This window comes from Dermacentor variabilis, chromosome 2 (assembly GCF_050947875.1).
Source record: "Dermacentor variabilis isolate Ectoservices chromosome 2, ASM5094787v1, whole genome shotgun sequence".
Classification (NCBI taxonomy): domain Eukaryota; kingdom Metazoa; phylum Arthropoda; class Arachnida; order Ixodida; family Ixodidae; genus Dermacentor; species Dermacentor variabilis.
Window position 1 is genome coordinate 225,147,495 of NC_134569.1, and position 15,288 is coordinate 225,162,782.

Consider the following 15,288-nt stretch of genomic DNA (forward strand, 5'->3'; position numbering starts at 1 on the left):
CCTCAAAAAAGACTCTGCCTTCATTTGGGGCCCTGAGCAAGCTGGTGCTTTCACCAAGCTGACTGGGCTGCTTACCTCCCTTCCCATTCTCGCTCATTTTGATGCGTCAGCTCCAACAGAAGTCCGTACCAGTGCCAGTGGCCATAATATCGGAGCTATCCTGGCCCAGAAACAACAAGGGCAAGAATGTGTTATTGCCTATGCCAGCCACCTTCTTTCCTCTGCTGAGTGCAAGTATTCTATCACTGAATGCAAGTCTCTAGCTCTTGTTTGGGCAGTGGATAAATTCCGCCCCTATGTATACCACCAGAAATCACAGTCGTCACTGATCCCCAAGCTCTATGTTGGCTTTCATCGCTGAAAGAACCTTCTGGGAGCATACCGTAAAAACCGGACTATAGGTCGGACCGGAATATAGGTCGATCCCCCAACTAACGAATTCTAAACATGAAAAAAATTTTTTTCAATGGTAAAAGTACCGAAAGACATTCTTACCTTGAAACAAATGCGACTCAGCCGGTTGCACAATGGTGACAGTATTTATTTAAACGCAGCTTGCATGTGGACCTGGCCAAGTTTTTAACAGTATTGCGCGACCATCGACCCGCGTGCTTGTCAGCACCTTATTAATGGTGCTGATCGGCGAAACAAACAAGATACACGCATGTGTACACATGCGCTTGCTTTCGCTTTTTCGCCGCTCCGTGCCGTGATAATAAGGTGCTGATAAACACGCAGGTAGATGGTCGCGCAATACTGTTAAAAATTGGCCGGGTGTACAGTACACAGAAGGGCACGAAGTGCGCTCCGAATCAGAGCAACGCCTTTGATCAGAGTCATCCGAACTAGAGTCGGATGATGAGTGCTTCTTGCTGCCCAGTCCATAGGCGCACATGATCTCTACCGCTTTCGAACAGATGCATTCGGCAGTCACAGGAGCGATCTTACACGAAGCTCCCGGATGAACTCCGCAACTTTGTCTTCCAGTTCTACGGCCCGCCCACGAAATGACGTTTTCTTTTGGTTGCTACAAGTTGTAATACGTTGCTTCTGCCTCCACCACTACCGAATGCTCTTTTCGGAAACTCCAAATTCGCGCTGTGCCGCCAGGTTGCCGTTGGCTTCCGCGTACTCAATCGCCTTTTTCTTGAAGGCGACGGTGAATTGCCGTCGGCTTCCGCTCATTTTGAACCAAAATGTGTAGAAGCAGCCTTTAACCAATATAACTTTGTGACAATGGAAACACAAAATGCCAGTGAAGTCGCCACGCCGCACTGCTGCTGATGGCGATGGCGGCTGTTTACTTCATCCGCCCATTGTTGCAAGACTTCCATAGCTTTTTCGCCAATGTCCGGTATATAAGACGAGGGTCGACTTTTCACAATGGTTTCTTGAAAAAAAATTCGACCTATATTCCGGTTTTTACTGTAGGCCGCTGGGCTCTGCACCTTCAAGAATACAGTCGACTCCCGTTAATACGAAGTTCACGGGGACCGCAAAAAACTTCGAATTAAACGAACTTCCAATTAAGCACAAAACACAAAAAACAGCACTTTATTTGTGGCAAAATCGAGTATTTTCTCTAAGAAAAATAGTCGGTCATCTTGCTTTGCTTCTTCTTGCCGAATCGCGCTGCTGAAAGCAAGTTCTGCAGGCTGTAAATGTGGCGGAACGCTTCTTCCGCGTTACCTTCAGCGGCAAAGAAGCGCTCCACAAGAGCAAGGCCCGCAGCTACATCGGCAGCCTTAGGTTGCGGCTCGCCTTCAACGTCATCGTCGCTTTCCTGGGTCGCTTCCTGGGGCCGAATAATCTCTACAATTTCGCTATCCGTCAGCGCACCGCACGTTTCGACCGCCTTGACTACGGCGACGTAATCTTCAAAATTGACGTCCCCGAGAGCATCACCAAAATCAGTGCCGTCAAGCTCGCTTGTTGACGCTTTCCTCCGCTGAAATTTCAGAGGCATCCTCCAAAGAAGCTGCCACAAAACCGCAAGCCCTGAAGCAGTTTGCGATTGTTTCTTGCTTCACACGATCCCACAAAACCGCAAGCCCTGAAGCAGTTTGCGATTGTTTCTTGCTTCACACGATCCCATGCTCGCGCCAACATGTGGATGGCAGGCACTAAGCAGGCTCACCTCGTACTTTGTGGAGCTATCCATACACAAAATCATGCGCTCGAGGAGGTGCCGCCTGTACAGGACTTAAACATTCTTGATGGTGCCTTGGTCCATTGGCCGCAAAACAGCCGTTGTGTTTGCAGGCAAAAATGGGAGGCGTATTGCACTCAAGGCTGGCACATTCACGTGAGCACTGCAGTGATCGACAAGGAACAACACCTTGCGGTTCGAAGCAGCAAACTTGCGGTCCAATTTGCTTATCCAGCTCTTGAAGATTTCGGCCGTCATCCACGCTTTTTTGTTCGCCTCATAGTCCACAGGCAGCGTCTTCACGCCTTTAAAACATCTCGGCCTTGCTGCTTTCCCGATCACAAGTAACCGACATCGTTCCGTGCCAGTCATGCTTGCCGCGATCAGCACAGACACTCTCTCCTTGCTGCGTTTGCCCCCAGCACACTTGTCGTCCTTGAATGTCAGGGTCTTCTCTGGTAGAAGCCGATAGAAGAGTGCAGTGTCATCTGCATTGAAGATGTCTTCTGGTCTGTATTCGGCGAGATATTCACGCAGCTTTCCGTCCTTCCACGTGGCGCATGTTTCCTGGTTAACGGACGCCTTTTCACCACACACGCTCTTGAAAACCAGGTCATGGTGATCTTTAAAGCGCGTCAGCCATCCATCTGATGAAACGAAGTCATCGATCCCCAACATTGCTGCAAGCGTTCGGGCTTTCATCGCAACGATGTCTCCGCTGAGAGGAAGTTTGTTGCTCCTGGCCTCCCTAATCCAAACCAGCAGAGCCTTCTCCAACTCTGGGTAAGCGCCGGTGCGCATTCGCTTCCGAGAAGTCTTGAACTTGTTGTTCTCAAATGCATCCATTATTGTGTGCTTGTTCTTGATGTAGTTAGAGAGCGTGTTCGGCTTGATCCCGTATTTCCGCGCTATGCCTTGTTTGGTGGCACCTCCCTTCTCAACTTCCTTCAAAACCTCGACTTTCGTTGCCAGGTCGAGCGTGCGATAAGAGCCACGGTTTGCCATGGCTATAAACTGCGCGACTACAGTCAATTCCGAATCACTCGTGGAACAACCTAGCCTACGAGCTTCCCGCACAAAGGCGCTCAACCAACACACGCGCACATGCCTCGACATACGCTGCGCACGCTGCAAGACTAATCTCGCACAATCTCGCCACTGCCAGTATGCAGCGCTGCGGGCACCTATGGCACCCGCGTGGCCTCCGCGATCAGCTCTGGCCACGCGCGGCAGCCGCGCGTGGCCTCCGGCGGGAGCCGCTTCGCCTCCCGCTGGAGTTGATCGCGAAGGCCACGGCAGCCGTAGCAATGAATAATCGCGCCGCTCCAAGAAGGATGGCATTGCGGGCGGCTGCGGTGGCGATGACACCAACGCGGAGCACAGAACTGTTGCAACACTTGAAAAATTGCACATTCTACCAAAGAATGACGGTCACCTCGAGGATCCCGGCTGAAAATTAATTTCCAATTAAACAATAATACTGGATGAGGACTTCGAATTATCGAGCGATTTCTTCTATAGGATTACATGCAAAACTGACGGGACCAGCCACTTCACTTCTAATTAACCGAAAATTCCAATTAACTCTTTCGCTACCAGGGGGAAAAAGGGCAGTTTTTACTAGGTAGAAGGAAATATTTTTTGGCGGCTATGCACGAATGTCTTATTTACATTATTTGGTATCAACATGTAGCTAAGGGAATTTACTATTCAATAACATAAATATTGCATATGTATTTATTACACAAATTAATCAAAAAATGTTTATAAGTAAAAATTTATACAGTCAGCACATCGCTTTGCTGGTAAAAGGTGCACAACTTTAAAAATATCAGGGGTAAAAAAATTTGAAGATATACGTTTTGTAGCTTTATATGTTCTAAAGAAATAACACAAGTTTCAGAAAGTTTTTCGGAAAACTGTTCTTTCCACAAAAACAAAAAGTTAGCGTGGTTGAGTGGCATGCCATTCACCAAAGCAGTCCCTCGTTGGGATGAAACAGAGATGCACACCGCATGGCTCACAAAAAACTGCCGTCTTCATCTCTACTTTGGTTTTTTCATAGCAGAGCTTGCAGTTACGGCGCTTTCCTTGCGCCTGGGGCTTGTGCTCAGACTTCTTTGGAGGAGGTGGAGGGTGACTAGGTCTGTCGTCCAACCCAAAAATCTGGTTTACCAGCTCAATTCGAAATGAGAGCTGGTCAAAGCCAGCCTTTCTGGAGAGCTCCTCTATCTCGGGGTGATGCTCCCTGTGTTCCTGGAAAATGAAGCTGTTGACGACAGCAATGTCAATGCAGTGGAAGAACAGTGTCTTCCACCACCTGACACACTTCATCAAGACATTATAGGAAGCAATAAGTTGATCGGATTTGTCAACACCAAGCATGCCCTTATTATAGTCTTCTATCAAAAGCGGCTTCCTGATGGGGAGCTTTGTCCATTGGTCTCCTCTCTTCACTTTTCGCATCGCAGTGACGTGATTGTTGGCAGTGTGTGCTGTGCTTATCATGTTTACAGCGCGCTTGTCTTTCCACTGCAAGTACAGCACATCACGGCACCGCAGCCAGCGAATGTCACCTCGAGTTGCTTTTTTCTCCCAAGTGGAGTCTTTCAACTGGGAGGGAAATCCACGATGATCTTTGCGCGTTGTTCCGCAGGAGAGAGTCTTCCTTTTAAGGAGATGTTCAAAGAGGGAGGTGGACGTGTAGAAGTTGTCAAGGTAGACAATGTAGCCTTGATCTAAATAGGCATCACAAAGGCGGGTTACAACGTCATAAGCCAGTCCCTTTGAGCTGGGTGTTTCTCGCTTCCCGGTGTAAACACTGAATTGAACAGTGTAGCCTGTTCTTGAGTCAGCCAGGACCCATAGCTTATACCCCCACTTGACCCCCTTGTCACGCATATACTGCCGAATTCCCGATCGTCCTTTTGATTTGACCATTCGTTCGTCGACGCACAAATTTCGATATGGCTGGAAAAGCTGACCTGACACGTCGTTCATATGCTGCAGTAAATCTGCGATCCTGTGCAGCTTGCCATCGCGGACAGGCTCAGTCTTCTCCGGGTCCATGACACTAAGAAAACCAAGGAAAGAAAAAAATCGGCTCCTGGGCATAATCTTTGGAGGAACGAGGCCAGAAAACAATTTCGAGGTATTCCAGTATAGATGGAGGCGAGGCAGTTCTACAATTCCCATGTATATCAGGATTCCAATGCATTGCATTATTTCACCCGGATTGAAATTTCTCCATGAGCCGTCCTTTTCTGCGTAAGTCTGCGTCTCTAAAATATGCATCCACGCATATTTCTTGGTGTTTTCGCAGATAGCGTTGACTAGCTCTGCTGTGAAAAATAGTTGGAAGACATCGATGGCCCGTATGAAGTGCCGTGCATTACTCCGGAGTGCGCCGCCAACTTCGACCCCCGGGTTTCTTCTCGGAAAAAACTGCACGCTTTACAGCTGCTGGCAGGGAATCGTGTCCGTATGACGTTGAGACCCTGAAAATACATAATATAGCTGTGAGTACATGCTCCACTGCCCATAACTATATATTAGTAATCGCTATGTGCGTCGCACATAGAACTGACACTCACCCGCTGGATGTTCCGGCTTGATTTGATGCATCCTCGTCATCGGTGCTGAATTCTGATGTGTCCACATCTTCTTCAGGCTCACTACTACTGATTACATCCGCAAAATCAGCTACAGAAGCGCTCGATTGGCGAGAAACACGACGTCTTTTAGGAGCGTCTGCGCGCGATGACGACGCCATGATCGACGCGCTCGTCGGACAATCCGAAACTTTTTGCGGCGCGCGGAGACGAACCGGAAAGCAAAAAACCAACAAAACATAGCGAAAATTGTTGGGTGCTTCCCACTTTCTAACCTACATGGCGCTAGGTGCTCGCAAGCCGCGCGAAAGCGCGAGAATTTGAACTTGAAATGCGTCGATCAAATTGATTGATCTGAATAGGCGCGGTAGCGAAAGAGTTAAGCGGCTTCGAATTATCGGGAGTCGACTGTATAGCTACTCAGCTGTATACAAGACAGGCTGGTTATATCAAGATACAGACTGCTTGTTGCGCCATCGTGTCGACCCAACTGATGTTTCTATGGCCGCCATACATTTAAAAGTTCTCTCTCCGACTGCTTTTTGTGATATCGGAGCAGAACAATGCCAGGATGCCTCCTTACATGATCTTATTCAACGGCCGACTTCAACGACGCCTGATCCTTACCTTCGCATGTTTGAACTTCAAGATGGCATACTGTACCGCACATGGATGCGCCCTGACGGGCCTGACCGACTCTTACTTGTCCCTGCTCATCTGTCAGACTGTTCTCGTCCAGCTTCATGATAAGCCAAATACCGGTCACCTTGGCATGTCACAGACTTATGACTGCGTTCGTCAGAGCTTGTTTTGCTCTGGTCTTCTTTGTGACGTCTGCCATTATATTGCTGCATGTGACCTTTGTCAACAACAAAAAAAGCCGACCGCACTCCCTGCTGTCCGCCTTCAATCACTTGACGTACCGTCAGAACCACTCTTCTGCGTGGGTGTTGATCTTCCAGGTCCTTTTCCGACATCTGTTTTGAGAAATAAATGGATTGCTGTAGCAACAGACTATGCCATCTGATATGCAATCACACGGGCTCTTCTGACAAGCTGTGCAACCAATGCTGCAGACTTCCTCCTAAAGAATGTTACCCTTCACAACGGTGCCCCTTGACAGCTCCTCACCAACCGAGGCCACTACTTTCGTTTGTAAAGTTGTCAATGACATTCTAGACTCGTGCGCAACTAAACGCTAACTTGCTACTGCTTACCATCAACAAATGAATGGTCTAAGCAACTGCCTAAACCGAACCCTTACTGACATGATTTCAACATATGTCTCTGCTGACCATCGCGACTGGGACGTTGCACTATCATTCGTTACTGTTGCCTATAATTCTTCTCACTACGGTACTGCAGGTTTCTCTCTATTCTTCCTCTTGTTTGGCCATGATCCTGCACTACTTTTCGACACCGTCCTGCCTGCTAGCCTGAATTTCACATCTGAGTACGCCCATGAAGCTATACTCAAGGCACAAGAGGCATGCCATATTGCCCAACATAAACTTGTAGACTCCCAGGAACATAAATGGTGTTTATATGATGCCCGTCATCCTACCATCGTGTCGCCCACTACACACCGGGTGCTTTGGTTGTCCTTTGGTCACCGTTGCGACGCGTTAGTCTCTAAGAGAAGTTACTTTTAGACTACTCTGGCCTTTACGGAGTCTTGCATCAAGTAACTGACGTCAGGCATGAAACTGCCCCTGTGGATCCCACCGTGGCACAGCCTCGCTCTGACAGAGTCCACCTCACACGTCTTAAACCCTATCATTTGACCGCCTTCTAACCAGTACGGCTTATGTGCTTCAGCCACTGGGGGTCATCTAAGAGGCTGATGAAGAAGATGACGCTCTTAAACTTCACAAGCTAACTACCATCATGTCAGCTGCTACAGTATTTGCAAATATCCTGTAAATATTGCAGTTGTCTTTTCCCCGCAACAATACTGAATATTCGAAAAATCGAATAGTAGATATTTGATTCCTGAACCGAATTATTCGAATGTTCACTATTTAATTCGATTTGGTGATATTTTAATATTCGCACGCCCCTATCGAATAGCCTTTTGCAACATGTGACAGCCATATAAAGAGGCTGACTATCTTCCAGACTGATCAATCAATGTAACAGAGCGCCATGAAAGGAGCAACATGGTGCAATATCGTGTTCAACTTTACCCTTTAAATTTTAAATCATTGGTTCATGCAAAAGTGCATGAACCAGGGATTTCACAATAATGGAAATCTTATTCAGTGTGTATGAATGCAATCAGAAATAGAGGACTGAAGTTCAAATTTTGTAGTGCAAACAAACTTTCCAACGCACTAATCAATTTCAGTCTATGCATCTGAATTCACATACTGCATTTTCGCGCACACAACCCGCCACCTTGTATAATCTGCACCCCCAGTTACAACAGCCCGGAAAGAAAAAAAGATATCTCTGAGCATAATCTGCAGAAGTAACTGCATACAACACAGATCAAAATTTTGTTAAAACAGTCTCCATTTGTGGATGCTCGACTCGTCCACATCGTATCTTCAGCCAGCAGCTCTGTTTCCCCATTCTTCAGTGATGCTAACAAAGCTGGATTCATATGCTGGACGTTATCATGGATGAATCAGTCGCATGATATCTGATGTGAATTGGATCACTTCACAGCAAGCACTCGCACAACCGAGGATGACACTGGAGACGGAGAAGCCCTCGCAACGGTGACGGAGCAAATGCGATCAAGCAGAACATCCCAATGGCGATTTGGCTCACCGCTGTATCACAAATCACCTCGCGCAGACTGAGGGAGCGCCGCGAGAATGGGTGACGTACAAGTTTGCCGGCGCCACGTGCGCTATTCGATAACTACTAAATGCAAAATGGTGACCAGTAAAGGGAAGGAGAATGGGCGACCATGAAACAGAGGAGAAGAGAGCTTCAACCCACAGGAGTGGGGAGGAGGTGGCGGTTCCCTACGGGATAGCGAAACTTTCAATGACAGAGAACCGTGCCTTTAGCTGAAGCTTCACCGCAGTGTGCGCCGCACTGCCGTGACAACACCCTTCATGGCGAAATTTGCCTATAAATCCCAACTTTACTGTTAGACTTTTTGAAATTTTGTTGCGGGTTATATGCGCAAAATTATGGTAAATTTCTTCTGCACCTATTAATGCAACTTGATATTGAGGACTCAAGCCCGAACTTTGCCCTGAAGATGAATTTTCCAACGTACTCGTCAATTTCAGTTTGTGTGTTTGAATAGCACGTAAATTCCCCCCCGATAGCCTGCAGTCCATACACTTTTGCTCACAGGGGCACATCCAGAACATGCAAGCTTCGAGCATCACCAACCTGAAAAGGACTGCTGGCCTCTACCATGAGCTGCTGCTCATGACGAAGGACAAGCGTGACAAGCGGCTTGACAAACGCCGGACCCGCCGCGGGGATCTGGTGGAAGATGGCAATGATGGCGGCACACTGGTGCACCTCGGTGGAGTTGGGACCGCGATGCGGGGTGCGCACAGCCACGTCGAGCCAGCAGCCCAGGTGCTGCAGCAGCTGGTCGCAGAGCTTCTCATTGAACGTGTGTGGGAACAGCTGGGTGAGGTAGCTCAGGCGCTGGATCACGCTCAGCGACAGCTGCCTGTAGTCACCCAGCAACATCAGCAGTGACCGGATCGCCTTGTGCACCTGCAAGCAGGTCCACACATTAGGGAAGCATTGCCACGTGTCCTCTGCGGTGGTGGCGGCACCGATGACGGCCGATGGTGCACGCACAGCCCACGTGTGCAGAGTTAAAAAAACTGTCTTCAGAGACACAAGAGACATGCAGTGCATTTTGCTGTAAAAAACCAGGGCAGCGTTCGGCCTTCTACTTCAACTAAAATTTCTTGAGGCATAAATCAATTGATCTAACAAGCGATGGTTAAAATGTAGTTGTGACACATCCTAGACCCATTCTTCATAAAGTGCAAGGCTTAGTAACTAAGGCCACCTGTGGCACACAAATTGCATGAGATTATCGGATACCCGTGGCAGCAGATGCAGCGTTTTCAAGAAGCAGTACCAGTAGATTGTCATACCACAATGTGTGCTAGGGAAAGTTCAACGAGTCGGTACGTTGTCTGCCCTGCAGTGGTGCTCCCCACCAAAGTTTCGGAATGCTGCTTGGTATAGCCTGCGCCCTCTATCACAGGGTTGTGCAACAGAACCAGAATTGTTTTTCACCGCTTTCGAAAATAGAAGAAAGAAACAAGTGTTTTAGGATGATTTACTGCAACGCCGCAGTTATTTTTTGTCTGCGGCAGCACACGTAAAGAGATGTTGATTTGGCACTGAACCGGATGAGGTTGTTACAAGTATAAGCACTTCTGACAATTCATCTGATGGCGATATTGCGTACGGTGTGCCAGCCACATTGCAAATGATGGACTCTTTTGACTAGGGTATTTACGGCATTTATCTTCACTACTATCGTAATATGGCACATTTCCGCCAAGGGTGGGCGACTATCTTAGCTGTGTTACAAGTGTCGGTGTACATATAGGGCACACTTCTGACGTATCAGTGTAAACGAGGCTACTATGTTGCCGCTCGCAATTTGTTGCGTGCTCACGAGTGCAGACGAGAAGAATCGAAAGGTGCTTTTTTTGTTGTTGTTGACCAAAATCCCCATTATGAAGCCTACAAATAATAAAGCCAAGGTAATTTTGGTTGTAGCCCTCTTCTTTTCTTTTTTTTTTTTTCATGGAAGTGGGGAAAGTGATGAAAGGAATGGAATGGGACATCTGCTTAAGGATGTTTGGTGCATGTAGACTGCTTGGTATATCTTCGAGAGTCGTCCACGTAGCATTCAACAGAAGGTAAGCGCGATCATCATTAGCTAGATTTGGCACACAACATATCACTGCGACAAGTTCGGGGTGCGATCATTACACAGGAAAGAAAAAAATCGAATTTTGACGACAAAATTCGGGGTGTGATCATTACACGAGTGCAATCATTATGCGAGTAAATACGGTACTTCAAACAGTGTTTAATTTTCTTTTTAAATGCCCTAATAATTTTTTTTTGCTCAACATGAGATGCATGTGACTGGACTTCACTGCACAGAGCCATGTGGTTATTGTGAAACAACAAAATAATGGTAAGATAAAGAAACATTTCAAGACCGTCTAGATGTACAGCAGAATTTATGGATCACTGCAAAACAAGCAGGATCAAAACCCATCTAGAGATTGCTGTGCTATGCTTTCCACGAGCGAGGCAGCCGACGAAAAAAAGAAGAGGAAATGGGTTGCAAAGTTTTGCAAGCAGTGCAGGTTTTTAGATCGCACAAGATCTGTAATATTATGCATCACTGCTGTCAGGCATCTTCTTCAACCTTTGCCTCTTCATTTGGTGGGCTTTGGAAATTTGTTCTCGGCCTTGCTGATCCATCAAATTGCACTTCCGTTCGGTTGTGGACACCGCGTAAAGGGAGTCATGGACACAGTATGCTTGCACTTCTACCATCCCCGCCGATATGAAACGTGGCTCAAGGCGCATCTGAATGGCGTGACGTTCGGGTGACGGTTCATCCGGTGAACGTTCGGTTATCACACAGTAGCTCGTGGGCAGTTGGGGCTCACTCGCAGGCTGCATGTCTGTGTCACACCATTGCGTCTGTGTCAGAAACAGTACACCGTCTTTGCCGGTAAAGGTGACCTTCGACCCACGTCGCCTTCAATAATGTGATCTCGACTACTGATTTGCGTGGCCATATGCCACACGGCATTGCGGAATCAGGATGTAGACAAGTCGTATGTAAAAATACTGAAAGATATCTATAGCGGCTCCACAGCCACCGTAGTCCTCCATAAGGAAAGCAACAAAATCGCAATAAAGAAAGGCGTCAAGCAGGGAGATACAATCTCTCCAATGCTATTCACAGCGTGTTTACAGGAGGTATTCAGAGACCTGGATTGGGAATAATTGGGGAGAAGAGTTAATGAAGAATACCTCAGTAACTTGCGAATCGTTGATGATATTGCCTTGCTTAGTAACTCAGGGGACCAATTAAAATGCATGCTCACTGACCTGGAGAGACAAAGCCGAAGGTTGGGTCTAAAAATTAATCTGCAGAAAACTAAAGTAATGTTTAACAGTCTCGGAAGAGAACAGCAGTTCACGATAGGTAGCGAGGCATTGGAAGTGGTAAGGGAATACATCTACTTAGGACAGGTAGTGACTGCAGATCCAGATCATGAGACTGAAATAATCAGAAGAATAAGAATGGGCTGGGGTGTGTTTGACAGGCATTCTCAGATCATGAACAGCAGGTCGCCATTATCCCTCAAGAGAATAGTGCATAACAGCTGTGTCTTACCAGTACTCACGTACGGGGCAGAAACCTGGAGGCTTACGAAAAGGGTTTTACTTAAATTGAGGACGACGTAACGAGGTATGGAAAGAAGAATGATGGGTGTAACATTAAGGGATAAGGAAAGAGCAGGTTGGATGAGGGAACAAATGTGAGGTAATGACATCTTATTTGAAGTCAAGAAAAAGAAATGGGCATGGGCAGGACATGTAATGAGGAGGGAAGATAACCGATGGTCATTAAAGGTTACGGACTGGATTCCAAGAAAAGGGAAGCGTAGCAGGGGGCGGCAGAAAGTTAGGTGGGCGGATGAGATCAAGAAGTTTGCAGGGACAACATGGCCACAATTAGTACATGACCGGGGTAGTTGGAGAAGTATGGGAGAGGCCTTTGCCCTGCAGTTGGCATAACCAGGCTGCTGCTGATGATGATGATGATGCCATACGAATGAAAAAGGCTAGTATGGGCTTTACATTGGGTTTACAGCACTGAATCAGGTTTTTCAAGCTTCAAATTCAGCGAATCAAAAATGATACACTGGGCTTTGTGGGGTTCATAATTGCATGTATCCAATAATTATCTTGCATGGCACTTTGCGGCCAAGGTTTTTGAACAGCAGCTATACGATATTCAATTCGAAGTTATTCGGCCAAAATCGCTATTTGCTTCGAACTCGAAATCCACTATTCGCACAACTCTACTTATGGCCACGAACTAATGCCAAACTCTCCACTAGGGTGCACCATGTCAAGCTCTGAAATATGAAGCTCTAATGGACAGATTAATTATTCATACCATTTCCATGTCAATGTTGCAGGCAGCCACGAAGTCGGACATGCACTGAAAGGCTGCCTCCTGAAGTTCAGGGTCCTTGGCGTTGAGCGCCCGGTAGAGGACGTGGAAAACTCGCTCGCGGCACGGCAGGTAGTGGCACGTGGCCAGTGCCCTCAGGGCCGCTTTTCGCAACAACACCAGCGCCGCAGGGCCGCATCCCTTGTAGCAGGGCAGCTTGCGTAGCGCCTCGTCGTCAGCCTCGCACAAGCTCACCAGCTCGGAAAAGAAGGTCTTGTGCTCGGTGACGCTTACATCAAGGGCAAACAGCCGTGGCTGTAGGCTGGTGCAGTAGGTGTTTCCCTCCATTAGGCCGATCTGTGCGTTCAAGGGTTGGTGTCGGAGCAGGTGCTTCTTGGGGGGCACCATGTCAGCGAGCACCTCCCGGTGCGGCTCCATGAGGGCCCCCACTGAGCAGTTCGTCAGCTGGGCCAGCACCTCAAGCGAGTGGATGGCCTGCTGGCGCACACAGGTGTTGGGTGAGGTCACCTGCCGGACGAGCTCCAGCGTCACCTCCTGCAGGGACTTGCGCTGCACCTCGCGCAGGTCGTCCGGGGCGTCGGCAGGCAGCGGTGCAGCGCACACCGTCAGCATCTTTTCCAGGTTGGATCTGTGCATGAACGCATTACAGTGACGACTCATCCTTGCGGCCTTAAAGCTTGATACAATGGAATCTCGTCGATACGATTCTGCATAATAAGTTTTTCGGCATAATACGTTTCTTTTTCTTTTCTCGGCTAACGTCCCATAGGAGCAATGTACCTTTATACGGTTATTGCGACCAGATTTTCACTCGACGTTGGAAAATACAAAAGCAGAAGTGGGTTTTTACTGGTATTTGTATAACCCACCAATTTATATTCCAGTATACCACAAGAACAATGTGTTAAGCTCCAGCCACACCGGAGAAAAAATGCATGCGGGGCGCTGGCGGTGCTAAAACGCTGCTATGGCAGTATGCCCCTGCTCAGTTAATTGAGGAAACAGCACTTTCTTTTTGAACTTCTAGGAGAGCTTTTTTTATGTATATTGAAAAAAATTAAGTTCAGCACAAGCTCATGAGCTATTTTAACATTGCTAAATAAAAGTGTGATGGTTGCGGTTTGTGTGGCGTCGAGTGATGCTGCTCTGCATAACGTGTTAGTACATATATGGAGCAGTATCATTGGACGCTACGTGAAACATTGCCATTGAGTTTGTCACTGAGTGCGCCTACTTTCATACTTCTTGGAGCTTGCTCTAGATAAGATTTTTGGATGGTACAGTTTATTTTCCGGTTTTCGTAAGTATCGACTGCATTCTGCTGTACACATAACATGACACAGCCTTCAATACAACATAAGCATTCTAAATGGAAGTTTCTTTCACTATTTAAAACTTATGAAACTTGATTAGTAGTCAGAAACTTATTGAATAAAGGTTGATGTTCTCAATAAAGAAGCAAAGCCACGTAAAAGCTGAAAAGAAGTTAATGACATAGAACTCATTGCACACTGTACATGGCAAAAAGCTTTTCATTCCTTCTTGCTGCAGGCGGTGCGGAAAAAAATAACTTTCTTATGTACAGTATACTTCCATTCATTTGACCCTGATGGGACCGACGAAACTGACTGAATTATTCAGCGAGCCAAATTAAAGAAGATGTAGAAAAAATTTCAAAAGACACTGATTCCTTAGGCAGTATTTGCCAGACTTCAACATGCCTTTGAATCAAATGTGTGCCTAATTTTTGTGAGTCCAAAGTAGAAAAAACAATGTAGAGATAATATTAATGCTAATAAACAAAGGAAAAATGCACCTGATTTTTTAGCAAGAAACATGGGCAAGGGTCTAATACAATTTGTGGAGACGGGTTTGCACAAGGTTCACCCTACGAGCGACAATGAGGAAAGGGCATGCCGCTCCTCCACTCCGCAACGCACAAAGGCGCTACAGCAGGGTTCGTCGACTCTCAGACACGGCGGCGCAGAGAAGGTTCCAGAGTCGGACCGCTAACAAACGCGGGTTTATTCACCCAAGATACAGCATAGTGCGACAGTCACGCCACTTACGGGCAAAGGCTCACCGCAAGACCGATCGAGTATGTGCGCTCGCTGCACTAGGGCTAACCAGTAAGCGGTCCACCAAGCGCGAAAATGAGGAGCCGCAGGAGTAACGGTCCCATGTAGCAAACTCATTGTGGGCCTGTGAGCATCTGCCACGGCGATAAAGCACTCAGCAGAAGAGAGCTCGTATGGAGAGGGCGCCCAGGGGCCGCCACTCGGGAGACCAAACAGGGAGCGTCCTGGTGACACTTGCTCACGCGGTGACTCAAGCTGGGAAGAGAGAAGCAC

General features: G+C 47.5%; 1 protein-coding gene across 9 annotated transcripts in view; it reads right to left on the reverse strand.

Annotated features, from left to right (window-relative positions):
* Nucleotides 1–15,288, reverse strand: part of Nipped-A (Transcription-associated protein Nipped-A) — a 435,149-nt gene that overhangs the window by 251,058 nt on the left and 168,803 nt on the right. For 7 of the 9 annotated variants that reach the window (XM_075682662.1, XM_075682661.1, XM_075682656.1 and 4 more), the window contains 3 exons: nt 12,920–13,565; nt 9,115–9,453; nt 6,684–6,737 (listed from right to left, as the gene is read on the reverse strand). In XM_075682662.1, coding sequence (XP_075538777.1) covers nt 6,684–6,737; nt 9,115–9,453; nt 12,920–13,565 — 1,039 coding nt within the window. The remainder of the gene's footprint in view (nt 1–6,683; nt 6,738–9,114; nt 9,454–12,919; nt 13,566–15,288) is intronic. The other 2 variants (XM_075682663.1, XM_075682658.1) reach the window with 1 other exon arrangement.